Source organism: Oryza glaberrima, chromosome 3 (genome assembly GCF_000147395.1).
Source record: "Oryza glaberrima chromosome 3, OglaRS2, whole genome shotgun sequence".
NCBI lineage: Eukaryota > Viridiplantae > Streptophyta > Magnoliopsida > Poales > Poaceae > Oryza > Oryza glaberrima.
The window spans coordinates 13,186,699-13,213,821 of record NC_068328.1 but is presented as its reverse complement, the minus strand read 5'-3'; the positions used below and the strand labels follow the sequence as shown (position 1 = coordinate 13,213,821).

Here is a 27,123-nt window from a genome sequence, read left to right as displayed (position 1 = left end):
ATGCTATCGCGGGTCAGAGAGGCGGCTGCGATGGCCCTTTCTTATTGGCAAGGCAACCCCCGCCCGGGGCCGTTTTGCCTTTAACCCCCTCTTATTTAACTTTTTTGCTTCTTTTTTTCCCTTTTTATTTTTATTTTTGGTTTCTCTTCTCTTCCTTTCGATGATGTTTTTTACCCATTGTTTTGTTTATTCAAATGCTTATCCGAATCGCTTATTAGCAAATAAAATATCATTCGTGAGGAAAACTTTTATATATGTATTCTTAACGACTCAAATGAAAATGATGTCAAATAAACTACAATGAAAAAAAATCAAATTCAAACTTTAAGTTCTAAAGTTTAAATTTTGACTTATAAATATAAGCATAAGTCATGCTCCAGCATAACATAGGTGCATATGCTTAATGATGTCTTGGTTCAATGAGAATTACTACACAACTTCATGTGTACAAATAGTCAAAGAAAATTGTGAACATCAGCATCCAAACCGGATTTACAGAAGAAGAAAAAAAAGCAACAGCAGTAGGAGTGCACATATCATGGTTTCGACAAATATGACCATATATTCAACCTTCGTCTAAACCACAATACATGGTTGAATATATGGTCCTATTCATCGAAACCACAATATATAGTTGAATATATGGTCCTATAATAGCCGAAAGAGGGCCAACGGGCAATAGGTTCATGCCATATTGCCTTTACGGTAAAGCTCTTCTATATTGATGCATCTGATATGCGGTGGCGGAGCTAGAAATTATTGAAGCCTAAGAGTAAGCTATAGCTTAATTGATAGGTTGTTGATTTTCTCATAAATTTACTTGTGATCTAAATGGATCTAAACTTAATTTTGGAGATAAGACTATGGCTTAAGCCATAGTAGCTACTCTAGACTTGTCTTTGCCCCCGTTGACATGCAAAAGAACATGTGATCTCCAACTTTTGTTTTTCTTGTTTTCCTTGCATTTTTTTTATCTTAGCTTCTCCGAGAATTGATAGGTTGAGTAACCTAGTCATGTAGTTATGTTTGTTTGCATGGCTAGTTTCTGCTCACTCCTAGACCACCATAAGTTATTGAGTAAATTTCACAAAATTACAGATATGTTGACCAAATTATCATAAAACTAAATATTTAAATCGGCGTATCATAAAACTATAGATTTAGCAACAAAATTATCGTAAAATTATAGATTTAAAAAGTTTCAGAAAACTATAGATTTGATAACAAAATTATCATAAAACTACAGGTTTAGCGCTAATTTAATTACCAAACTACAATATTTGTAGCTTCAACATAGCAATAGTGCTAAAGATTTAAAATACAAAATCTGTTGTTTTGTGATGATTCTCATTCTATTCTTAAATCTATAGTTTCTTGATAAATTTAACACTAAATTTGTAGTGTGTAATACTATGTCTTAATAAATCTATAGTTTTACAATAGCCTGTTCAAAGTGTGTGTAGTTTTGTTAAATTCACTCCAAATATTTGTGTTGCTTCATTTTTTTTATGGCTTATCAGCTGTAGATTAAACAATCATATCAACGTGACCATATTCTAAAGGCAAATTTTGCTATAGGACATCGTGGCTTCGCGGTTTCAGCCGTAGGATACTGCACGAAGTGACTTTTGGGGAAAGACGCTATGTAAAGATGGGAATTAGCTTGTGGACACCGCGCCCATTAGAATATTCATTTTTAATTGAATAGGAGAAAGAAACCGCATGAAAATCCTAAAATACCCCATTAGAATATTCATTTTTAATTGAATAGGAGAAAGAAACCGCATGAAAATCCTAAAATACCCCTGGTCCCAAATGACATATCTTCCATCTCTCTCTGTTTACCTCTCTCGCACTCGCATAGAAGCGTCTCGACGAGCACGTTGTACTGTCGGGAGGTCTGCCGCGTGCACAAGGGCGGGAGGAGGCAGAGCCTACCTGCATGGGCAACTGTGGCCTCATAAACACTCGAACCAAATACATGATCCACAGTCCCTAATTCGACAAGCCCAAAGCGACATTCCCGAGAAACGACTTACATGAAGCATAGTTATTAGAACCGGACCGGACTGCCGGTCCGACCGATAAAAACCGGAACCAGGGTGCCGGCCAGTCCAGTTCCGATAAAAGATCGGCACGCAATCAAACCAGCGATAAACCAGTTGAACCGGGCGGTTTACTGCAGAACCGGAGAAAAAACGGGGTGGTTCGACCGCTCGAACGGCGTCACACGTGGAGGTGGCAACGCTGCAGAGTACAGGCGTCACGTGAATTAGAGAAACTAGGTAAAAAGGTTACAGAGCTTTGTGAGTCGAACACACAAGCTCCATGCTTCCACCGAGAATCTCTACCACCAGGCTATGTGATTGGTTGTGAAACAACCATAACACACATCTATTTGAACCTCTTTAAACCGACGGTTTGACCGACCCAACCAACAAACCAGTGACCCGACTGCTTTAACGGTTCGATCATCGGTCCGGTCTTAATAACTATGACATGAAGACGACCCATCCGACGACAGAGACAACGAGGATCACCAAGAAGAACTTGTCTGGCGACAACACTATCGCCGCCCTGCCAGGGAGAGAGCTCGACGGGATCCGTGGTCAACCCGCCCGAATCCAGGCCATCGCCATAGATGGCCCCCCACCCAACCACCACCACCGACGCGGCCAACGGGATCGGGACCCCTGTCTAGCTCACTCCCTCGAGGCGGCCGCAGGAGCGATCTCTCGCCAGGAGTCGCGTCGGGAGGAGGAGGGATGCCACACTGCACTACGGGCACCCTTTAGTGCGAGAGATACAAATAGAGAGATGAAAGAGCTGACATGTGGGCTCAGGGGTATTTTAGTACTTTCACACAATTTCTCTCTCCTATCTAGCCAAAATGAATATTCTAATGCGTGCGGTCCACAAGCTAATTTTCAGAGTGCTTTCCCCCAAAACTCACTTTGTGCGGTGTCCTACAGTTAAAACCATAAAGTCGCGATGTCCTGTAGCAAAATTTGCATAGTCTAAATTCACCGGTAACTATATTCAGCTCAATTACTCATTTTGTGTATTCTGTGTTTGCAATTTGCATTAACAAATCTGAGTTACCATAGTATAGTACAATTAGTATAGTACATACATTTGTCAGTGTAAGTCGGTTCCTTCCCCCACCTAGCTCCCAGTATTCACACTAATCCTCACAAAATTAATTACAACATTGTGTCCTATACAAGATAAACCAAAGAGATCATGAAGCAATTCGCACGTTCATATCCTCATCGATTTTTGCTTAATTTCCCAATCGAGACCCCCCAAAACAGCAGCTAGCAGCACAGATCATAGCACCCATTGCTGATTGCACATTAATTTCTTCTCTTTTTCCTTTGAAGAAAAATCAATTTCTTCATCATGTTCTTGCCAACTTCTTTCTTTTTAAAAAAAAAAAAATCTTTTAAGCTTCTGCAAGAACAAAGTAGGAGATTGATCAGTTTAGCTTGTGCATGGCTCGATGCTGCTGCTGCTCACTCCTCGAGCACCGGCGACGATGGCCGGAAGAGGTCGTACGGCGCCCAGAGGTAGTCGACGGCGCACGGGCGCCGCGCGTCGAGCCGGATCCATGGCTTCCCCTTGCCGCTCCAATGGAGGAGGCTGATGGGCCCCGGGTGGAGGCCACGGCACCGCCCCTTGACGTTGTCGCCGCCGAGGCCGTGCTGGTTCCAGCGGTGGTCGACGGCCTGGATGTCACCGGCGAGCACGAGGAGGAACGGCGGCAGCGAGCCGAGGTGGTAGATCCGCGTCTGCTTCTGCACCTCCATCCACCGCTCGACGCGGCGGGTGTAGCCGCCGGCGCGCCACTTGCCGACGTCCATGACCATGACGCCGGTGTTGAAGTAGCACGGGCGGCGGCCGGCGAACGTGCCGTTGAGCGCCGGGTCCGACCAGAACGCGTCGGTGAAGTAGTTGGTGAAGTTGGCGTGGCAGTACTCGGGCGCGCCGACGACGTGGCCGCCGAGGTCGACGGACGCCAGCGCGCGGATGTCGTCGACGACCACCACGTCGGAGTCGAGGTAGATGACGCGGCGCACGTCGGGCGGGAGCGTGTCGGCGAGGTAGATGCGCGCGTAGTTGAGCGGCTGGTCGAGCGCGTGGCGGATGGAGCGGGAGATGCGGCCGCGGACGCGGGACGGGTCGAAGCGGTACACGCGGAGGTCCAGGTACGGGAACGTGGCGCGCACCGCCGCCGCGAGGTCGGCGTCCATCCCGGCCGCGAGGAAGTGGAACGACACGCTCTCCGGGCACGCCGTGTGCTGCAGGATGGACAGCACGCCGGCCATGGTGCCCCGGAGGTAGTTGGCGTCCAACGTCATGGCCACGTCCACCCTCCCCCCGCCGCCGCACTCCTCGCCGTTGCGGAACGCGGGGGCCTCCCGGAAGCTCGGGATGGACGACGACGGCCGCCGGATCACCATCCCGGAGTGCTCCACCCGGATGCGCGCGGCCGCGTGCCCGCCGAACAGGACGAGCAGCGCCGCGACGGCGGCGATGGCGCTCCCGCAGCGCGCCATGGTGGCGGTGCCCGCGGCCGTTGCTACGACGACCGCGCGGCGGGCGGGGGTGGAGAGAGCGAATTGGACAAGGACCGGTGGGTGGCCGAGTGGTGGTGGTGGTGGTGGGGGCACGACGACGTCTTCGTCGCCGGCGAGCCGGCGGCGAGGGGGGACCGCGGCGGGGGGAGGAGAGGTGGCCACCCTGGTCCTTGGGCAACGTGGGGGTCGGTGCTCTAGGCGACGAGGGGGGCCACCATTGGAGATGGTGGGGAAAGGATCAAAGGAAGGCGGAGCGGTGGAAGAGAGAGGAATAGGGTTGGCAGCAGCAATGGCGGGTACGTACGTGCATGCGCGGTGGAGGGACGGGAGGGAAGGTAGGAGAAGACGACGACGACAACAACAAAAAACAGGTGCATGGCTGCCCTGCCCATTCTTGGTTCACCAATTTCCTCCATTTTTTTTTGTTAGCTGCTTGTGTTTTTTTTCTTTTTCATGGAAGCTATACTTGTGTTACAAGTGTGTTATAAGTTATCCCGCAAAAAATACGGAATACAAGAATTTCATATAAATCGGTATAATTGCTATATGGTTCCGCCGGTTTTTAATGTCTAACGCTATTGACTTTTAATGTATATTTGTTTACTTGTTTTATTTAAAAAAATATAGTTATCACTTTTTTTTTTGGTTTGTTCTATTATTATAAGTGCTTTAGGCATGACTTTTTTTTACATACTTGTAATAAAAAATAATTAGTTTACATGAATGATGAAACGCATGTCTAAACGTCATATATTAAACCGGATGAGGTAATTCGGAAAAAATATTTTATTCCATATGAGATTTAAGATAATGTAAATTGATGGCTATGCAATGCCAAATTGCTCTATTCAACAACAAGGCTGTCTGGGAAGAGGACGAAGATTAGTTGCGTTTTACACTTTAGAGAGACTTCTTCAATGATTCGATCTTTTTTTTTTGTAGGTTTGTGCTCTGCGTCTTTAATATGAGGCGGCTTCGCTACGGGAGGGGCTCCACCTGGATGCCTGCAGCCACAGAGCGCCAGCGTTGAGCTTGCTTGCGTGGCAAATTCAGTTGCATTGTCATACATCACAAAAAGGTTTAGTATGAATCATGAACAGTTGATCTAGTCTAATTTAATTCTTATATATACACAGATGTTCCTACCATTTCCAAATTACTTTGGACAGGAAGACAACGAAGAACTAACAAACGAACAGCGACGTATCAACAGTACTACGAAAACAGATAGGGGAGCAGAAAACTGTGCCATCAACTAACCATGGCCGTCGATCAGATATCAGATGTCGAATTTGTTTCTTGCTCCTAACAACAATGAATGAACATAGCTGGAATAACCAGTATCGTCTTGTGTTTAATATAGTTGAAAACAATTTGCTAACTTTGTTACTAACCACTACCAGATTAACATAAGTATTATTGAAACGAGTTAAAACTAAATTCATACTTAAACATTTGGACAAACATGTACGTACCTTCACGATCTTGTAGCATACGTTTCTTCAATTCCTTTCCCTTCATTGTTTGCACACTGGTGTGGCCTCCAAACGTGGAGGAGATTAACATAACGCAAAAGAGAATCTTAAAAAAGATACCGGGGCGCCTTTAAATCGGACGTCTGATTTTTGCAATAAAAATTAGGCGCTATTTCACCAAGTAGATCGGAATTGTTTAACTAAGTAGATAAAAAATGTTTCAATCATTTAAAAAACTGAAACACATCATGGAACATTTTGTTACAACGTATGAAATAAACAGTTTCCAAAAATCGGGTGTTGTTTCACCATATATAAAAACAATGTTTCAGCAAATAGCGAAATGATGTTTCAATTCACTACAACATTTGATCTATACATAGTGAAACATCACGAGTACACTTACTGAAATTTTGTTGGTGGAACAAAAATTAAAACGAATTCCCTGAGCTTTTCCATAATATGTAGGTAATTTATTGTAACAGCGCATGTGGTGGGGACGGTGCGGAGGCTCGGGAGGCACGGGAAGGGGCGTCCGATCCCCAGCATTTTCGAAAAGATATTGGTGTAAGAGCAATTCGAGAATTAAAAAAGATATTGGTGTAAGAGTGATTCTCAATTATCCAATCTCTGCTCATTTTAGTATCTTCTGTTCATATATCTGAAAGAAGAATTTCTGCAAATCCTGTTCGTTCTATGTTTCTGTTTGTCAAAAAAAACCGACCTTTATGGACAACTGATAGGAACAATATTTCAGTTTGGTCCGAATCATAGGGAATGTACGTGTGTGCTTTACTAATTCAAGTTATTATAAGCCTCAATTTAAGAAATGGGCTTAGGACATGTAACTTCTATAGTCCTAGACACCATTGCAACGCACGGACATCTTGCTAATATATAGTGAATTCATGCAATTTGATTGATTTTTGTTCAAGAAGAGTAAATAAATAATTAATAGCTATGAGAAGACATCCTTGAAATAACAATTCCATTTTCTGGTGCCTTTTCTGCCGCTACTTAATTCCTTCCCAGCTAGCTGGTCATGATCATCATCTGCGATCTCGATCGACCATTAGTTACAGCAGTGCATGGAACGCAAGAAGAACACCGCCGCAGAATGCAAAAATCGCTGCCGTTGCGTCTTTACCCCTGCAGTTGAGCAGCAAATTAATTAAGCACGCGATATAAATATAATCAATAAATTTCAACAGAAGAAGAGCTCATAGTATATCATGCAGCGTCTCGATCGATTAATTACGTGGAAGCCTCCTTAAGGTCTGAGATAATCTGATCGATGCCTCTCCGTTAAACGTAAAACCGTCCAAGTTCTCTTGGCCGTTTAATCAGAACTGTTCCGCGATCTTTGTAAGCCTGTCCGATCGAAAAGAATGCATTAATTAAGGTCCATTATTTAATCACAACAATATATGGTTATTACTACCTCTGTCCTATAAAATAACAGTAGTAGTGAGAATGCATATCCAATGTTTAACCGTCCATCTTATTTAAAAAATTTACGAAATTTTTTTTTAAAAAAATAGTCACACAAAAAGTACTAGTCATGTTTTGTCATGTATTAACAATGCAAATATTAATCATAAAATTTTTTAAATAATGAATAGTATAAAACTACACTTATTTTGGGACGGATGGGAGTAGCAAACAGAAATTTCACAAGATCTGTCAACAAATTTCGCTCCAACTGATGAACGAAAATTGACGGATTACCTCACCAACAACAGTAAATGTTGTGCCGGTTGGAAGAACCCGCTCAGTTCGCTCCAATCCAACTACCTGTAGAATCAAGAACTCATCATCATGAAGATAAATTATTTCTCTCTTTTTTGACAAAAAATATTAAATTTTGATCGATCCAAGTGTGAGCAGAAGTACTCCCTCCGTAAAAAAAACAACCTAGGAGGAGATATGATCCATCCTAGTACAACGAATCTGAAAATGTGTCACATCTACTTCTTGTTTGGTTTTTTTTTTTTGGAACGGAGGGAATAGTTAATGTTTAGTAGTTAACCTTTACTGAACCTTCTTGTCCACAGACTTGGCACCTACTGCATAATTGTTTGTTCTCCTCAAAGACGCTGCTCTCACGATTCAGAGTAAAACCAGTTGCCTATGTGCTTCAACAACATGCAAACGCCCGGTAGCATCTTCCTAGTAAAAGAGTTAGATATGGTGTAACAGAATGCCTGAAAATTAATTTACCTTATGACAGTTTTATACATGTAGAACATGATGCTACATATTCTACTCCCTCTGGGCTGATAATATTAGTCGTTTTGGACAAGGGTAAAATCAAACTTTAAAATCTTTGACTGCAAATAATTTCTAAAATATTTATCTTAAAAATATAAAAACCATATGTGTAGATTCGCCTTAAAATGTACTTCAATAAAACCATATATTTGTTGATATTTTCATATATATTATAATAGAAAATAGTTGTCAAAGTTACTTTTGGGAGACCGTGTCCTTGTCCAAAACGACAAGTATTATCAACCCGGAGGGAGTAATTAACTACTCCTCCATCTCAATATAAGTGCAACTTAATACAGAAGTGGCATATCCTAATAACGGTCTAAATTTATAGTACTAAGATATATATCCGTATTATATTGTACTTATATTGAAATGGAAAGAATAGAATGTAAGTTTGAGCAGACAATAAAAAAAGTAAGGCATAAACCACAGCTACAGCATATAGGGTAAATTCAATGTGATTGTTCCGTCTACAACTGATTTTAAGCCGTAACACTTGTAACTGAACAAAAGTAATTGCGGTTAAATTTTTTATATATGTGTTCTTAGTTACTTAAAGCCAATGCTAAAAAGTAAATTACAAAAAAATTAAAAACATCAAAATCAACTCGTATTTAAATTTAAGATTTTGGTTGTTATAAGTTATATAGAGCATGCAGTAAAATATGTAGTAGTAGTGGTGAATTACCAAGTACCAAGGAACCTCGTTTTTGGTAAAAGAAACCACATTGGTGCCATGAACCCACTGTTCAACATCTATGTCCCTCACCCTCTTTGGTCGGTCTATGTTCGGTGCCAATCTTTACCCTTGTCCTCTTTACGACCAAGTATTCATCGCCGTCCGTTGCCTTTGTCCTCCTTAACATCAAGAATTCCTCACCATCCTTCTCGTTGATCTCTGTCTTTGCTTGCTGACTTCGTTACATGTTTTGTCTTATAATGTTGTCGTACCTATGAAAGATATGATATTACCGTGTTAATTAGTAACCAAGAAAATACTTAAAGGACATTGTCTTGTAATTGCTCAGACTGTTGTTTGGAGTGTGTAACATTTTCCCTCTAAGGTTTGTCATTGACGGTTGATGAGATGAATTGGTTGATTTATGTGAACAACCGGTGGTTCACCACTTGAATTGACAAAAGTACTGGGTACTGCCAGCTCAAAAACTGGTATATTGCTTGTCAGTGATGTTACTTTTGAACTAGCTGTTAGCAATATTGGTTTTTTTAGCAGTGTTATAGCTGGTGAAATATTTATTCTAGTACTATTTTACAAATATGATATTAGTAGTTAATTACTTATTGCTCAGCTATCACAGCCTAACAACCGCTTTGGCTAGCGACGATTGGTGTCTCTGATCCAACTTGTCCACGTAGGGTTACTAGTGCCAAGGCTCCTTCTGAGTCCAGGGCCGCAGTTGTCAAAAGGCATACACGTTTCTTTAGGAGATTTTTGGTCAGTTAAGATATTAGCGTGCAATGCATCAAACGAGCAAATCAAAAGCGATTTCCGCAAATTAATTAGTACATCCATTTTTAATATACGATACAATTCATGTTTTAAAGTTTATTTGACTATTCGTCTTTTCTAGAGAAAATATTTATGTAAATAGAAAAATATTCCAGACATGCTTGGATGAGTGGCTATCTCTTTTTTACTTTAATAGCATAGTAATTAAATAAATATTATATATATATATTAATTATAAGTATTCATTTTGGTTAAGTGGTTAACTTTTGAATACACATCTGATTATGCATATTATTTAAAAATTTTATATATAAATTAAATATACAAAATATAAATTAAGTTTAAAATGTCATTAGTGATAAATGAAATCATAATAAAATAAATCATAACTATAGATTAAATATGTGTTTAAAAATCAACCGCATTATCTATGAAAATAAACCAAAGAGAGTAATAAGGTTATACTTACACAGGTCGGAGATGCGGGTGAACCTGCGCGCCATACGCAGCTCGGTCGCGCCCCTGCATCCATTAGTCACCATTAGCCACCATTAGGCAAAGAGAATTAAGGACGAGAAACAACAATAAGTAGTATTAATTAATAATTCGATTAATCGAGTCAGGGCGAGACGGACACGAAGTAGAAGGCCGCGGCGGCGCAGCAACACGCGATGCCGCTCAGCAGGCAGCCAACCCCGCCGCCGCCGCCGCAGTCGCACTCGCCGCCGGCGGTGGCGGTGGCGGTGGCGGCGGCGGCGGCGGCGGCGGCCGTCGTCACTTGTTGCATGCTGTCCTCCATATCGATCTCGATCGCTTTGCTAGCGTAGCTGCAGGTACGTTGCGCGCTTAATCCGGAGGAACAAGACGATATTAATTACCTCTGTCTTCGATGGCGGAGGTTATAATTACTGATCAACCAAATGCTTCTCCTACAAGAAATTATAAGTATATATATGTGACCTGATATGATACGTATGGGAAATACGCAAGGTAATCTGTTATCTTAATTAGCTCTATATATCTACCTATGGCCGGTTTGTGCGGCGTGCTTAATTAGAGGCATCACCAAGGGATGTACGCCAGTTTATAGTTTGTTAGCGTGCGACTGCAGGACTGTCTCAAGACTAACTAAAGCCGATATCTTCATGTGTTTCACGTTATAAGAGCAAGTCTACTACTAACTCCAATTATCTATAACCAATCTAATAGCCAATTCATATAATAATTGCTTATTATACTATTAATATATGGTCCCACGTATCATACACACAGTGTATCTTGAAGTCCGTGCTGCAGCTGCTACATATCTGTAGCCCGATGTTCTTCTCTCTCATCGTTTATCTCATTAAAATATGTTTATAGCTGGCTAATAGTCTGCTATTGTACCTGCTCTAGGATATTTTTCGTTTCAGTAAAGTGCACGTCCCTTGTCTAAATTTACTCGTTTGTGTCAATTAGGTTTCTGAACTCTTAAAAATTTTATTTTCGAATAATTGAACTGGTTAAAGTATGTTATTCGATCTCAAATTGTCACGACACCTCTGGAATCCCATGTAGGAGTAACTTGACATGCCATGTATAAATATTCCGATCGCGGATTTTATTCTTTCTTTTCTTTTCCTTTTTTTTTTTGCCATACGAACAAGAAAGCAAGAAAAGAAGAAAAATGGAGAAAAGAAAGAGTTAACACCCGTGGGACATGCCACGTCAACATCACGTAGGATCCAAAAATGTTATAATAATTTAGGACAAGAATATCATACTTTAATAAATTCCGAGACCCGAAAATACAACTTGAGAGTTTAGAGACCAAATAAGAACATATTTAGAGACTGACGCCGCACTTTACTCTTTTGGGTTTTGATTAGATCCATACATAAACCCATTACCCATGCATATGTTTAATAAATGTGTCCAAATTCACAAATATATGCTAAACTTTCAGCACATGATCTGATGATATAAGTTGCTTCAAAACCATTTTTACTTTTTTTTCACTGCTCGTTCGCTGGATTAAGTGTTAGCATTTTTTTTTCAAAAAAAAACTCATGCATTTATTCAATATAAGAGGTTTACATACAACATACATGAGTGGACACCACATCTTTCAAATAAAGAGAGATTAGGTTGCCTATGGTAGGACAGACATATACACATGCAGTATGATTTACATAAAGACCCCTCAAAGATAAACAAGTAACACACACTACTAAAAAATAATTTTCCTGTACAAGAACCCACTTAGATTATAGGCAGACCATAATTGGTCACGTCTGGAAAAATAGTCCCATTTTCGTATGCGGTCTATTTAAGAGGACCGCACGGAAAATAAATGGACAGCACGGAAAAATTTTCCGTGCGGTCCTCTTAAAACACACGAAAATGAGCATATTTTCACGTGTGGACCTATTAAGAGGGCCGCACGCAAAAATACCCACTCCCTCTTTTCATCTTACCCACTTTAAATTTTCCCTTATTTCTCTCCTCTCCTCTCCTCTCTCTCTCTTTCTCCTCACTCCTCTCTCTCCGCGCAGCCACTCCTCTCCTCCCGACAGTGGCACGCGGCGACAGCGGCAGCGATGGGCGTAGGCAACGGCGTGCGACGGCCTCCTCCACGCGGCGACGGTGGAGGTGCGGGATCCGGCGGGCATTGGCCAACCCCCGCACGGATCTAGCGGCGGCGGCCGTCCCCGCATGGATCCGGCGGCTAGCCGCCTTTCCCCCGCGCGGGATCCAGCTCCCCTCTCCTCCCCTTCCTTCCCTCCCCAGATCCGACGGAGGGGAGGGACGTCGGCGCCGGTGCGATCGGAGGGGAGCGCGGATCCGGTGGCGCGGGCAGCACGGAGGTCGCTGCCGACGATGACGAGGGAGGGAGCAGCATCCTCGGCCGACGACGATGAGGAGTACGGGAGCGACGTCCTTGGCCAACGACGAGGAGGAGGAGGAGGAGGAGGCGGCGGCCGGGAGCGGTGGCAGCTGCCACCGATTCTAGGGTTTTTATTTTTTTTGAATTTTTTTTCAGATTTTTGTTTTTCCATGCGGATGTCATAAACACCCGCACGCGAAGCAAAAAATCACGATTTTTGCAGACACCTGGGTGCGTGCGGGCCACCTACCCGCACATGAAACCGGTTTTGACCGCACGCGAAAATCTTTCTCGTAGTAGTGACAGGGTTCTGAAAATAAGCAAATAATTAAGGACTCAAAGAAAAAAGCAGAGTCCCTCCTTCACTTCTTCTTCTAATCCAATGACCAAGACGACAAAGCTGATGGTGACGACTATGAGGACGAGGTTGACTGCTGAAGATACTTCCCATCAAGCCACAAACCCAACATGGGCCTCTCACAAGTGAAGGTTGAAGCGAACCCGATGAATAACAGAAGATTCAGTCTAACCTTAAAAAAGGTATATCAGAGACAAGAAAGGGCATCAAATTGGTAGCAGCAAACTGGAGGGAGATGATTTAAACGGCCAACAACACCTTGTCATTGTGGAGGAAGAAGACCTCTCACCGTTGGGCAAATATGCTACACTTGTTGACTCAAACACCAATGAAGAACCCCGTACCAGCCTTCTAGATGGCACAAGGCAAAGCAATCTATGAATTTAGAGCTCAAGTCGGTCATGGAAGGAGGTAGCCAGGATGAAAAAGACGGGTGTTAGCATCTCCATCGAGCTATATAGGAAAGGGGAAGAAGTGGACCTGATACTAAGATAAACTCGATATACAATAGGATGAACCTGACTACGGGATAAACCTGACGGCTCCCCTAACTCTCCATCGTCCCTCGTCGGCGACTAGCGGCCACCGAAGACGGAGAGGAAAGGGGATCCAGTGGAGGAAAAGATGAGTCGCTCTTTTCTTCGCTCACTAACAGAGAGAGGATAAGGTCAAGTTGACCCCTGGATGATGTATCTTATTGTTACTTACCCCTCTAAATTGTTAGCTAGAATTCAAATTGTCAAGGCCTGATTGAGCACAAATTCTCCCACTTAATTGACATGTCTCACCGCTTGCTGCCTATGCTTTGTAGGTATAGACGCTTTGATGCGCACACAGTGACGATAACGATTGTAACATGATAATACCCACCAGTTAGCAGGTAAACTAGACAATACAAGAGAGAACATTGCAATATAGGAGTCTACTACATTCATTCAAAAATAAATAAATCTAAGATATGATGAGATATTTTCTAGTACAATAAATTTGAAGAAAGCCTTGTCTAAATTTGTTGAACTAAAATTATCACATTTTACTCCAGGATGTTTATTTTGAGACATATAAGGCCTGTTCACTTTGATGCTATTTTCAACCTTACTAAATTTTGGTAAAGTTACCAAAAAAGTGGCTACATTTAGTTTGTTGCCAAATTTTGGTAACTATATAAAAAATTCTGCTAAAATTTTGGTAAGTTGCCAAATTTTTGGCAATGACAAATTTTGATAAGGTTTTTTTTTTATCAATGTAAACAGGCCCATAGTGTAGTTGATATGAGTCGTGACAAGACATGCACTAGCCAGGAAGGTCGCAGTGGCAGATGAGATGGCTTCCATTCCCGTTAAAAAAAAAACCATGCAGAACTATTTTCTGTTGTGGCACATTGGCAGCGCCCGAATGAAGGGCCACGTCAGCTCCTTTGTCCGGTGCGTAACGGTTAAAAGCGGTGGACCCATCCAACATGGCCGGACCGGACCGGACCACCCGCTGCCACTATCAACCACCACAGTATGCCACTTCCACTGTCCAACCTTGTCTTGTTAAGAGCAAGTTTAGGGCCCTTTGAATCACAGGAATGAAAAAACGGAGGAATAAGAAAAACATAGTATTTTGATATGAATGTAAGTGTAAAACAGAGGATTGCAGAACACAGAGAAAACGTAGAAATGACCGTTTGATTGGACCACAGGAAAAACACAGGAATTTGAGGAGAGATAAAGACTCAAAGGATTTTTTCCATGAGGTTCTACCTCTTGTTAAATTTCCTCCAAAACCTGTATGGGAAAGACATTCCATAGAAATTTCATAGGATTTCATAGGATTCATTCCTTTGATTTAAAAGACTTTGTAGGAAAATTTCCTATAGGAATAAAATCCTCTATAATTTCTATGAATATCCTTTGAACGCAACTACCGGCTCTAATTTATCTATAGTCAATGTAATAGCTAATTCATACAATAATTACTTACTATACTATTAATATATGGTTTCACCTGTCATATACATATTACGTCTTAGAGTCCGTGCTGTAGCTGTCTATATATCGGTAGGCCGCTGCTCTTTTCTCTTATCTTTTATCTCATTAAAAATATATTTATAGCTGGCTAATAGTATGTTACTGTACCTGCTCTAATGCTAATGCTAATCTAAGAGGAATCCCATCAAATCAGCGAGTAAGGGTTTCACCAATCACCATTGACGCCACTCTTTCCCCCCTCCCGAGCACAGAGCAGAGAGAGAGAGAGAGAGAGAGAGCGCTGCGGAGGAGACCGATGCCGCCGCCGCCGCCGGAGCCGGAGCCGGAGCCGGTGGTGATCCACGCGTGGTCGGCGCCGCGCTCCCTCAGCACCAGCCTCATGTACTCCTTCGCCCAGGTCCGCGCCTCCTCCTTCGCCTCGCCTCGGCCTCGCCCACCCCGCTGCGCACGGGGGATCCCCCTGGGCCGGCGGCGAGTCGGCGAACCGGGGGCCACCGCCGCAACCAGCTGCATTACCTGCACGGCCGGCTCGCTTCCCCCGTTTCGCTTTCTGATGATTTTTTTTTAAATTCTTGTGTTTGGGATAGAGGGATGACATGGAGGTGCTCGACGAGCCGCTCTACGCTAATTTCCTGCGCGTCACCGGCGTCGACAGGCCGTATCGCGAGGAGCTTCTGTCTAACATGGTAAACCTTGACAAATGGTTTGATTATTTAATCACACTACTACCGTTGCTACTGGAGAAGGAAATTTTTGTTGCGTGATCTTTGCGGCATTTAGTAATGGATGTTTATTTGAAGTAGCGGTCGTTTGGAACTGAACCAAATCAGCTGTAATCATGCTCTTCTGACATGATTGAAACTTGAAAGGATGGGGAGATGGTTTTGACATCCTGCTTCGTGAATTACCTTTTTTTTTTGGTTGCTTCTAGCACTTCCCTGACTATTGGACCTTTCTGTCCAAATGTTCTCAATGTCTTAATTAGATCATTTCCATTTCAATATCGAAAATAATACTGTGCACCATCCTTGTGTGTGCTTTTTAAAACTAGCTCTGCTAAGTTACCATAAATTTCTATACTAGCAATATGCATGGAGCATGGAGCCTTCTATATAATAGAATCACTAGGAATACTTCCAGTGCAGGATCCTGATGGTAACAAAGTTATCAGTGAAGTCATTTTTGGGCCAGGGAAGAGAAAATATCGTTACTGCAAGGTAGATTTTTTATTTTCTAAGATGTTGCTCACAGATTTATAAATGATCCCTTAATCCCTCAATCTTTTGTTTGTAGCACATTGCAAAGCAGCGCCTCCCTAACCTGTCAAGTGACCTGATGAAAAAGGGAAAACATTTCATATTGATACGCAACCCTCTAAATATCCTGGTATTACTGCCTTTTGTTTTCAGTATCACATAGACACATACATTTTTACTCATTTTTGCTTTGCATACTGTATTGTGTATATATTTCCTCCTGCTAATAGCATTCAACATACCTCAGCCATCATTTGATAAAGTCGTCCCACCATCATTCTTTGAGCTCGGCATAGCGGAACTTGTCTCGATATACAGTGAATTGTGTGAGCTTGGGAGCCCTCCGCCTGTGATAGATGCAGACGATCTACAACGGGATCCTGAGGTATATCTATTCTTGGATATTCAATGATGTTATTACTGTGGACACTATCTACTTAATATAGTGTGTGGCATGCCATTATTTTGTAGTGGGCTGCTTTGAAGGGCATGGCATTGCAGTCCTCAAGCAATTAGTCTAGGTTATACTACACTAATAAAAAAATGAAGTTCATATTATCTTCATTTTTTTGAAATCATGGGGGCCTGAAATGATTTTTCATATTAGATTGAAAAATAATAAAAATTATCTCAATTCCTGTATTGCATTCGCAAATTGCTTTGTTTTTACTTCACATGCAGGCTGTCTTGAGTGGACTATGTGAGGATCTAGGTATTCCTTATCAGCCACAAATGCTCCAGTAAGTATATTCTACATGGTAACCACGCTAAAATTTTCTGTTGTTAAGTATGCACGTTAGAACAAGCATGGTTGGACATCAAGATTCAAAGGCCTGTTCTTCCTTTTTAGATGGGAAGCTGGCCCCAAGGACTTTGATGGTATTTGGGCTCCCTGGTGGTATAGGAGTGTACACAAGTCTACTGGTTTCTCTATGCCACGCCGTTATCCTTTGGTAAGCTTGCATCATACATTTCTTTCAATTTTCAGCATCTATTCTTGTGGTTTTTGCAAAGTTAGTATCCATATCATCTATTTTTCAAGACAAGTATTGCATTGGTATAGATAGAGAACAGAGGACCTCTGAAGCAACATGACGATGTAACAGGGAGTTGAAGGGGTCGCTTGCAGAAAATGTGCTTAGATATTGTAAAACAAACGTGTTATAGCTAAAGCGAGGAAACCAGATGGTTGGGGATAATACCTTAGATGAAAGTTATTTGAAGTTATGTACGCATATCTTCATTTGGATAGCCTGATCATTCTGCTGAATTTCTAGATCATCCCATCTCATTTTTTGCAAGTAGTTTTTTTCACCATTGTATTGAATATGTTATGGTTCTTGCAGGTTAGCTTTTTGAGAACATACAAACAATAGGGATATTTGGTTTGAAGAAATAACTTTTGGAATAAATAATAGAGCAGTGTGATGATGCTGGAAAGGTCCAAGCTGAACTTACAAAAATGGTACAAACCACAAACATGAAAACAAACATACATATATGGCTAATCTGAAAGCAAGAAAAGAAAACACCAATGCTGTTCAAAAGTTCACCAGATAGATTCCTTGGTTTTGTCCTTGAATAGATTATGATACCTACACATGATCATGGACTTTTTGGCATTTGTACACTCCATTTATTCGAGAAGAACTTTTTTGCGTACCATTGAACCCCATGCTGCTTCATATAGGAGTCAACCATCAAATATGAAACACCTTATTTGAAAAGAGCTGATCTGTTAAGTAAATATGCATTCTAACAAAATATCCATTGAGATGTAAAAGAGTTTAACCTTATTGAGTGGCAGCCCTGTCAAACAAGTTTCCGTTCCTAACAAGATGCAATTCATTTCATCGTGATTTGGTGTAACATTTGGTACAGCTTTTAATTATCATTGACTTTCTCTATTCGATTTCAGACTTTTCCATTTGCTTTGTATGATCTACTTGAACAAAGCTTGCCATTTTACAACGTGCTGAAACGCCATGTAAGCAAAACCATAGGATCCCCGCAACCAACATTACCTGATCCTCCTCTTCCAGTACCTGAAAATAAAAAAATTCTTGTTTGGGTTGGAGATGAGCTTTTGCCCCGTGATAGTGCAAAGGTACATCACTTATAACTTTTGGTATGCTCTCAGTATTATAATGGTCACACTTGAGCAGTTGTTCCTTTTTTTTTATTCTAATCATTTATCTTGTAAAGGTTTCAGTATTTGATTCAGTTGTACAAGGAGGGGATGCTGTGTGGGAAGGATTACGTATATACGATGGGAAAGTGTTCAAACTTGATGAACACTTGGATAGGTGCAATAACTATTTCTGTATTTCCATTCTTTTTTCTGCTTGTGTTATATGAGAAGATTGTCCTTATGTTTTTATCTAGGTTGTTTGATTCTGCAAAAGCTATGGCCTTCAGCAATGTGCCTAGTCGTGATTGGGTAATTTGACTTGACTGCTCTCATCTATACTGTTCGTTACATTGCAAGAAATATCAAATTAATCTTTGTTAAGAATCTTTGATGTTCTGTTGTGCCTTTTTTGCATTGATGTTTCAGCTTGTGTAGTAATAGTCTCTGAAATTTTGGTTTCTAATATTAACAGTTGTATGTCCAATGAAAAGATTATTGCTGTGGGCCAATGTTGAAGTTTGAACTACTCCTGAATCAAGCTTCCTTTATGTGCATGTTTCTATGCAGATTAAGGATGCCATCTTTAGGACTCTCAATGCAAATGGAATGTTCAATAATGCTCATATAAGGCTTACACTCACCCGTGGGAAGAAGGTAAAAAGATGAACCTAGATTCATCAGTAGTGTCACTTTTCAAGTATATATATTTGTCGACATCTTTGCATATCCTGCTTGATCACTTCATTCGCTACCTTCAATTTCAAAAAACTGCAGGTGACATCTGGAATGAGTCCAGCTTTCAACCTCTATGGATGCACCTTGATAGGTATTCATCCTCCTAGTCCTATCTTGCTTGCATGAGAATGCCAAGTATTTGTTTTCAGTTTTCCACCTTGTGGCATAAGGACATTATGTAGGACAATGTGAAGGTTTAGCTGCTTAATCACCTGTAGTGCTTGGTACTCATACTGAAAATCTGGCGTTGCTACTGTTGGCTGGCCAGTGCTGGTATAAAACCACATAACCAATGATATAGAGTAGCAACTTTTGAGTGCCTAGCGGTGGTATGCTATTAATAAATTGACCAATTGTATTGTGAAAAATATATGTATGCCACTATATATGATTTGCAATTCTGTGGAAAACTAAGTGGGTGCAATAATGCTAATTTCTAATAAGACCTGTTCTTTCAGTGCTTGCAGAGTGGAAACCACCAGTTTATGATAACTCGCATGGAATAAAGTTGGTAACTGCCACCACGCGGCGTAATTCTCCGAATGTAAGGTCCATTTGGAAACATATACATGATCCATGTTAATTTGAAAGTTCACAAAGCATCCTGTTTAGTTTCCTGTTTGGGAATAAACATTGACTTTGGCTGCTCTTATGACTTTTCAGAGCATAGATTCAAAGATACATCACAACAATCTTATCAACAATATTCTGGCGAAGGTACTTTATCCTTTAGATTTGTATAGCTGTCCTTACATACATTTTTTTAAATGGAGCCCTTTATTAATTGTAATAGCACTAAGTTGCTAATGCTTTTATGCAGATAGAGGGTAACCTTGCACAGGCTGAGGATGCCATCATGCTAGATAAAGATGGTTTTGTATCAGAAACAAATGCAACAAACATTGTAAGTGTACATGGCTGTTATCATTAACATATCTCAAATTTGCCTCAATATTTTTTATTGAAGGAGAGAGTTTACCTCAATTTTATTCATAACTTTTGTTTTCTAAAAATGCCACTGTGTTAATTGCAGTTTATGGTTAAGAAGGGCATTGTGTTGACACCTCATGCTGAGTACTGCCTTCCAGGCATTACGCGTGCAACTGTAAGTCTAATCAGGTTCCAGTTGGAAAACTATCAGCAGAGCCAATCTAAAAAATTGGATACCTCCATTGGAATGACATGGAAGAGAATTTATTAGAACTTTTCTGTCTAATTGCAGCCACTACTTTTTCAAGGAGCGTTATTGCAATACACATTTCATTTATACACTATTTTGACTTGTACAACTATATTTGTACTGGAAATTATTGTGAAAATCAGAGAAATTTTTGTTTTTACTGACAAAGAGGCCCGATAAATATTGAATATGAGGAACCACTTCTGTTATTCCCTCTTTTTATAATATATCTTGAGGTTCTTGAATCACGGGCATTTTATAAATTATCTTCAAGAGAAAATGTAAAATATCTGATAGTGGCTTTGTACCATGAGATCTACCGAGTTACTTTGTTTGGCACTGATAGTGCCTTTTTTTTTTCTTTTCGTTTGCTATGAATGCAAAATTGCAAATACCACAATATGTTTACCTAAGCCTATAGTTATATCATGTAGATATTTTTTACTGGCTTGCTGCATCATGACTTCAAGAAATATGTTGTATCTACTTACGTGCAAGGAAGACGAAATTTGTGGTTTCAGTTAGCATGAAGCACTATGTGATTATCAAGTTGAACAAACTTCTTTTCTGGAAAAATCAGAAGAGTCATATTTGCTGATGCTAATATTTTTCATGTTGGATGAAATTAACAGGTCATGGATCTTGTGGTAAAAGAGAGCCTGGTGTTACATGAACGTCGCATTAGTTTATCAGAATTTCATGCTGCAGACGAGGTTCCAGTCTTATTCATGGACATAAGTTCATATATGATTTTTCCCTCTATGCAATGGTGAATCTTTGTTAGGAACAATGAAACCTGCCTTTTCAAGAAAAAAAGGAAGTGTTTATGGTTTTAAGGAAACCTGCTTTTCTAGGGTAAAAAGGGTAGAGAAAATGCCATGTGCAGAGGTCTGAATTGGCTTGACCATAGAACCCCCGTTACAGCGTGTAGTACTGTAATCCTCTGAGTAAACGAAATGATCGACAATACTCCCTCCGTTTCATATTATAAGTTGTTTGACTTTTTTCCTAGTCAAACTTCTTTAAGTTTGACCAAATTTATAGAAAAAATATAGTAGTATTTTCAACACGAAACAAACATATTATCAAAATATATTCAATGTTAGATTTAATGAAACTAATTTAATATTTTAGATGTTGCTAATTTTTTCTATGAACTTGGTCAAACTTTATTTCTATAAACATATTATCAAAATATATTCAATGTTGCTAAATTTTTCTTTAAAAAATCAAACAACTTATAATATGAAACGGAAGGAGTATTATTTTGCTTACTTGAATGAAGTAATTGTGATTATCAAGTTGAGCCTACATTGTTTTCTGAAAAAAAAATCAAAATAATCATCTTTGCATATGCTAACATCTTTCATGTTTAACTAGATAGTTCTTATCTACCTTTTCATGAATTACTATAATAAGATGGACATGTTGAGATGTTCTATAACATTTACTTGAAATCTGAATTTTGATAATGGGGGTTTTCACCTGCAGGTATGGACTACTGGAACGATGGGTGAAATCACACCGGTGAGTTTACATTTTTGCACTATGCGCTCATGTTTTCCCTTAGCCATTTAACAGCACAGTTATCTGATGGTTTTGTTGAATTTAATAATAAATATCTAGTTTACTTGCATGTATTCTGTTTTCTAAACCAGAGTATTTAGTCACTCTAGTCAAGTGGCCATTTTACACCTAAGTTATTATCATAAAATTGTGTTCCCTATTAATCGGGGTTTTCCATTTTGCTAGTATTTTATTAGATACGTCAAGCATAAATAGACTGCGAACTTGTAACAGTGTTGACGTACTGCACATATGCTCGTTGCTGACATAATCTATTCTACAACAGGTCGTAATGATTGATGGTCGTGAAATTGGTGACGGGAAAATAGGTCCGGTCACAAGACAAATCCAGAATGCATACAAAGTCATAACTGCAGGTTCTGGAGTAACAATACCCAGAAATGCCGATGAATAACAGGTGTATATGCCTTCCTGGTCTACCTGCCGGAACCAGTTTAAAGCAAACTTGATTGTTAGAGAAATAAATGTGAAAAGATGCATCACTAAATTGTCGTGCCAATTGGAAAATGTGTATGAAGCATGTACTCTGTTTTTCTTAGACTCAGTAGGGGTTTTCGCCAAAATTGCAGATTTCATTTGTGGACGATTATGAATTCAATAAACATGTCCAATGCTAGTAGCTCAGTTTGGCACTGTGGTGGCCTTTCTAAAAGGACCTGTGCATTATTTTTTTTTCTTTAAAATTTAGTTCAAAGCATTTATCTTGAGGCCGATAGCCTCGTGAAAATGACTAAATATTCCTTTTCAGAGGATTTCACGGTGCGGTACCACCCCCTCATTCGGAACAAAGGAATATAGTAAAGTTGCATGTGTTCCAAACATGAACTGTCATTTAAAAAAGTCTTTATGCATTTTATTCGACCCCATTACTCAACCTGGTAATTTTTTTCGTGAAGAAAACGGAAACCTAGATGGTTGTTTTATTCAGAGTTTGATCTCCGTCGGTTCATCCCCTAAACTGAGATTTTAACATTAGCATAGTAGTGCCCCCCAAATGGCATTCAAATTTCTGCTTTTGTTTTAGGATCAATACGCCAAACAAATACGTGGCACATGGTACATACATTGGTACTCAGCAAAGGAATGCTTCAACCAGGTAAACTGTAATCACTAATCAGAAATAGCTCTGTCCATGCATCCCATTTACTCCAACATGATAAAAACATTCAGATTTCCAAAGAGCCAAAGCAGGATGCACACAGAACATAACAGTAAAGGAGAGCAAAAGTAGCTGCATTATGCATAGATACTGCCAGTACAAGTTAAGCAGATGATCCATAGAACGAACTCCTGCAACAAAATACTACCTTGCATCAACTACCAATTCTTAACTTTTTCGACGAATTTGCTCCTGTACCTGGAGCGCGACATATTTGGCAAGATCACTAATGATGCTGTTATTGCATCTCTCTGAAGCTAAGTTTTATTTTGGTCGGTCAATCATGTTTGATGAACCACGCTAAAAAAATGTTTGACCGCGGCGCACGGTCCAGTCCAGGTGAAAATATGCTGTGTACAAACGGGCCTTTTTGTTAGCCCACATAAAAAACAGCCCAATTACGGCCTTTGCTGCATATTTAATTTGGCCCACTGAGCCTACAAACAAGCCCATGTAAGAACGGCCAAATAGAGAATAAGTTCACTTTTGATACCTCAACTTGTCTTCGAGCCTGAAATTACCCCAACTCACAATACCATGTCACTCAAGGTCATAGGTAATATTATACCCAATTTTAGCTGACATGGTGGGCTGAGTCAACGTGGAACCCACGTGGACTAATTTTTACTTCTTTCTCTTTCCACCTCTCTTCATATCTCATTTGGGGCAGCATGCAGTGGGCAGCGTGGAGAGCACAGTGGGAGATGCAGAGAGGACGATGGGCACTGGTAGGACCGTAGGAGGCTGTCCCGTGGTGATGGAAGTCAGACAAGAGAGGAGATGGCGGCTACATGCTCCTCGTGCCAATCCGCGGTCCACATCTCTGACTCCGCTTCTGGCCAGTCCCCGCCTCCGCCTTCGACCGGTCCTCGCCTTCGGCTAGTCTCGCCTCTGCTTCGGCTCTGTCTAGTAAGCGACGGGGCATTGAACGAGAAAAAAAAATCGTCCACAAATAATCAAAGTATCATATGCCTTGAAAATGATATAAGGTGCTCGGAAATGGTTGAAGAAAATGAATAGGAGAATCACTATGACTATAGTCTATAGCCCTTGGTAGAGTTACTAAAGAAGTAAATGATTTATTTGATATTATGGTTGACTAGTTACGAAGGGTTTTAGACAGCTAGCCTAATTTCCTTGTGGAGGATGTAAGAGAAGAGGAAGAAGGAGAAGGGATGGCTGTTGACATGTGGAGCCTACATGGATCCCACTCATTATGTCAACAAAAACCAAACACTATCCTACTAAGCGCAAGTACTACGATGCTCCATATGCTGCCCCTAAGAGTGTCACATTGGATTGAGTGATGAGATGGAGGAGAGAAGTGAGGAGAGAGATGATGAACCACCCCTAAATTAATAGGCAACATCCACACAAATTTTAAAAAAGGTGTGAGAGTATTAGAGACATTGGTATTTGTATACTAGAGGTGACATATTGTATGGGTGAATGATATGGATAAATTTGGATGTGGTAGTCCACAACACTTGCCATGTAGACTCATATGATTATGTGGAGGAGAGAAGAGAATAGAGAGAGAGAAGAGGAGCCACCCCTCGTACAAGGAGCAACCTCCACACAAATTTCAAGAAAATGGGAGAGAGAGAGAAGCGGATTGGTAGCAAGTGTATTGGGTGTAGTGTAAGTAGATGCAATCTATTATATGTATTACCTCTAAGGGCGAGTACAATAGCAGGCTATAAGTCCGCTGTAAACACATGTGGAGAAGAGAAGAGTGAGAAGAAAGACGTGATACAGATTTGTAACCAGCTGCAGCGCGGATTCCAATACATTGTGTGTGAATGAGATGTGTGACCATATATTAATGATGCAGTATATGTTTATAGATAACTATTGTATAAATAAACTATTATATTGGTTTATAGATGAATTAGAGCTAATAGTTGGCTATACTATTAAACTTGCTCTAAATTAATGTATAGATGGTTTAGGCAAAATTAAATGTGACCACTACCTCTGCTATAACACTTGCTCTAAGGGCAGTCCCAACCCATAGTGTCCATAATTAGTGTCTATGGTGCCATGTCAATAAAACATCACAATAGAAACTACACTATACAACCCATGGTTTCTTAAAGTGGGCCATTAATAAATACATCATCTCTCTTCTCTACCAATTATATTTATTCTTCATCTATTATGAAGACACTATTCTCTCCCAATGCAAAACTTGATAGTGTCTAGTACATAGGTTCTCGTGTTGAAGCTGTGTCTTGCATGAGACCCAGTTTCTTCCTCTCTTCACTCTCTTAATTAATATAGTGTCACATAAGCTAAAAGTCCTACATGACAATGTAGTTAATACCATAGACACCATCCTAAGTGGAGGGTTGAGACTGCCCTAAGGAATCAAAGTGGAGATGGTACTGTAAGTTTGGGGATGAGTTATCCCTAATATATTTCGGTTCATGTATGAATTTTAGACTTGATGATGTGGAGGGATCTAAAAGTGGACTTATTCCCCGAATAAATACCGCCTGAAGGCCATATGGCCAGCTCACCGGCGGCGGATAGAGAGCTGGAATGGAATCGTGTGAGTTGAGTTGAATCCAGGCCGTTGATCTCCCCCCTCCCGGATGGCGGCGCGGGCGACGGTACGGAGGCACGGCCTCCGGTGGGCTCGCCGTCTCGGGTAGAGGTGGGCATTTGGTCTAACCGAAAATTTCGGTCTCGGTCTTCGGTCTTTCGGTTTTTTCGGTCTTTAAAAAGTGAAGATCGAATTTCAGTGACATTCCGACAAATTCGGTCTTGGTCTTTTCGGTCTCGATCTCGGTCCTAACCGAAATTCAACAATATTTTCATATATGCAAAGAAATAATAGAAATTTTCAACACAAAAATCACAAAAAAAATTCGTAAGCACTTATGAGTAAAGACTCTTATTAGGTTGCATGCCTAGAAGAAGTAGGGATGTGAAAATTAGAGTTTAATCCTATTAAACATAGTGGATTGTAGGTTGCATTTAGACATTTTTTAGTAATTCGGTCTTTTCGTCTATTCGGTTACCCGAAGAGACTAACCGAATTGACCGAACAAAATTCGGTCTTTCACTATCTAGGACCGAATTGATGACCGAATTTCTCGGTCTAGGTCTCGGTCTTTCGGTTCAGTCTTTTTCTGCCCACCCCTAGCCTCGGAGACAGAGACCGAAGCAGTTATGCACCGAGGCCGAGAAAGGAGAGAGAGAGATATGGTCTCCACTCTCCAGACTCCGAGGAGTCAACTTTCCTCGGTCAAACCGAGGGAGCAGCAGCGCCAGCTGGCACAGAAAATGCGCCCGAGCCAATCATGGGCCGCTGCCCGGTGGGCCCACCAGCCCAGCCGAAGCCTGGGAAGCCTCGGGCCATGCGACCGTGCAGGGCCCACCCGGCTCTCTCTCCCGGATGCAACGAGGAGATCTCCGGCCGCACGTACCGAGGAGGTGGCGTACCCACCCACCCCGCCAGGTGGGCCCCACCCGTCGGTCTCGGGGGGTCTCCACCTGCGCGGTATTACTCCAGCCTAGTTGCAGTTGCAGTTGCAGTTGCACTTGCGCCGTTGCGTTGCGCGCTGGGCTGGCTGGCTGGATGCCCCCAATAATGTCCTGCACGTGGCCCACCAGCACTGGCTGGGCCCACCTCCGAGGCTTTTCCAGTAGGGGCGGTTTATTTTTGCACATGAGACCTCTCTGTTTGTGATTTTTTTTTTGTTTGTGATATTCAATTATTATGTTTGGGTTTTGTTGGCTGGCTGAAAGAATGAGAATGTCAAGGATGGACAACAGTGACCGAAATGGTCGTTTGTATGATGAAAAGAATGTCTGGATGTGCCTTCACGAATACTAATACTATTATGACATGTGGTTTTGGGTGACTATGACATGTGATGACGGATGACTAAGAGGAAGTAAGTAGTTTGTAATGTAATAATCCTATATACTTATATAGTTCATCCCCACTAAGTGTAGTTAATGCTATTTCTTTCTTCTCTCATTCAGCCACATTATCCCAATCATTTCTAGCTTTTGGATAATAGATCTATGGTTTAAATCGTCTCTTCTTTATTTTCTCATAACA

The 27,123-nt window shown here is 41.1% G+C and overlaps 2 protein-coding genes across 3 annotated transcripts; one reads left to right on the top strand and one right to left on the bottom strand.

Annotated features, from left to right (window-relative positions):
• Positions 1 to 3,318: 3,318 nt before the first annotated feature.
• Positions 3,319 to 4,923, bottom strand: LOC127765280 (probable galacturonosyltransferase-like 4). The gene has a single exon (XM_052290144.1). It carries the CDS (start codon positions 4,557 to 4,559, stop codon positions 3,516 to 3,518), a length of 1,044 nt encoding a protein of 347 aa, XP_052146104.1. The 5' UTR covers positions 4,560 to 4,923; the 3' UTR covers positions 3,319 to 3,515.
• Positions 4,924 to 15,210: 10,287 nt separating this feature from the next.
• Positions 15,211 to 22,522, top strand: LOC127767552 (branched-chain-amino-acid aminotransferase-like protein 1). Of its 2 annotated transcripts, XM_052292925.1 has the most exons (19): positions 15,211 to 15,397; positions 15,588 to 15,686; positions 16,146 to 16,217; positions 16,294 to 16,386; positions 16,504 to 16,641; positions 16,938 to 16,996; positions 17,107 to 17,209; positions 18,175 to 18,363; positions 18,462 to 18,562; positions 18,642 to 18,696; positions 18,955 to 19,041; positions 19,162 to 19,213; positions 19,581 to 19,666; positions 19,786 to 19,839; positions 19,943 to 20,026; positions 20,156 to 20,227; positions 20,935 to 21,015; positions 21,794 to 21,829; positions 22,155 to 22,522. In XM_052292925.1, exons 1-19 carry the CDS (start codon positions 15,296 to 15,298, stop codon positions 22,281 to 22,283), a joined length of 1,692 nt encoding a protein of 563 aa, XP_052148885.1. In that variant the 5' UTR covers positions 15,211 to 15,295; the 3' UTR covers positions 22,284 to 22,522. The 2 variants fall into 2 exon arrangements, with proteins under 2 accessions (XP_052148885.1, XP_052148886.1); XM_052292926.1 differs by lacking the exon at positions 15,211 to 15,397 and having other exon boundaries at positions 16,141 to 16,217.
• Positions 22,523 to 27,123: the final 4,601 nt, after the last annotated feature.

Coding starts and splice junctions, on each gene's coding strand:
- LOC127765280 (XM_052290144.1), bottom strand. CDS start 4,559: ATGGCGCGCTGCGGGAGCGCCATCGCCGCCGTCGCGGCGCTGCTCGTC.
- LOC127767552 (XM_052292925.1), top strand. CDS start 15,296: ATGCCGCCGCCGCCGCCGGAGCCGGAGCCGGAGCCGGTGGTGATCCAC. Junction 16,218..16,293: donor GAAAATATCGTTACTGCAAG/GTAGATTTTTTA, acceptor TTTTGTTTGTAG/CACATTGCAAAGCAGCGCCT. Junction 18,563..18,641: donor CTTGATGAACACTTGGATAG/GTGCAATAACTA, acceptor GTTTTTATCTAG/GTTGTTTGATTCTGCAAAAG.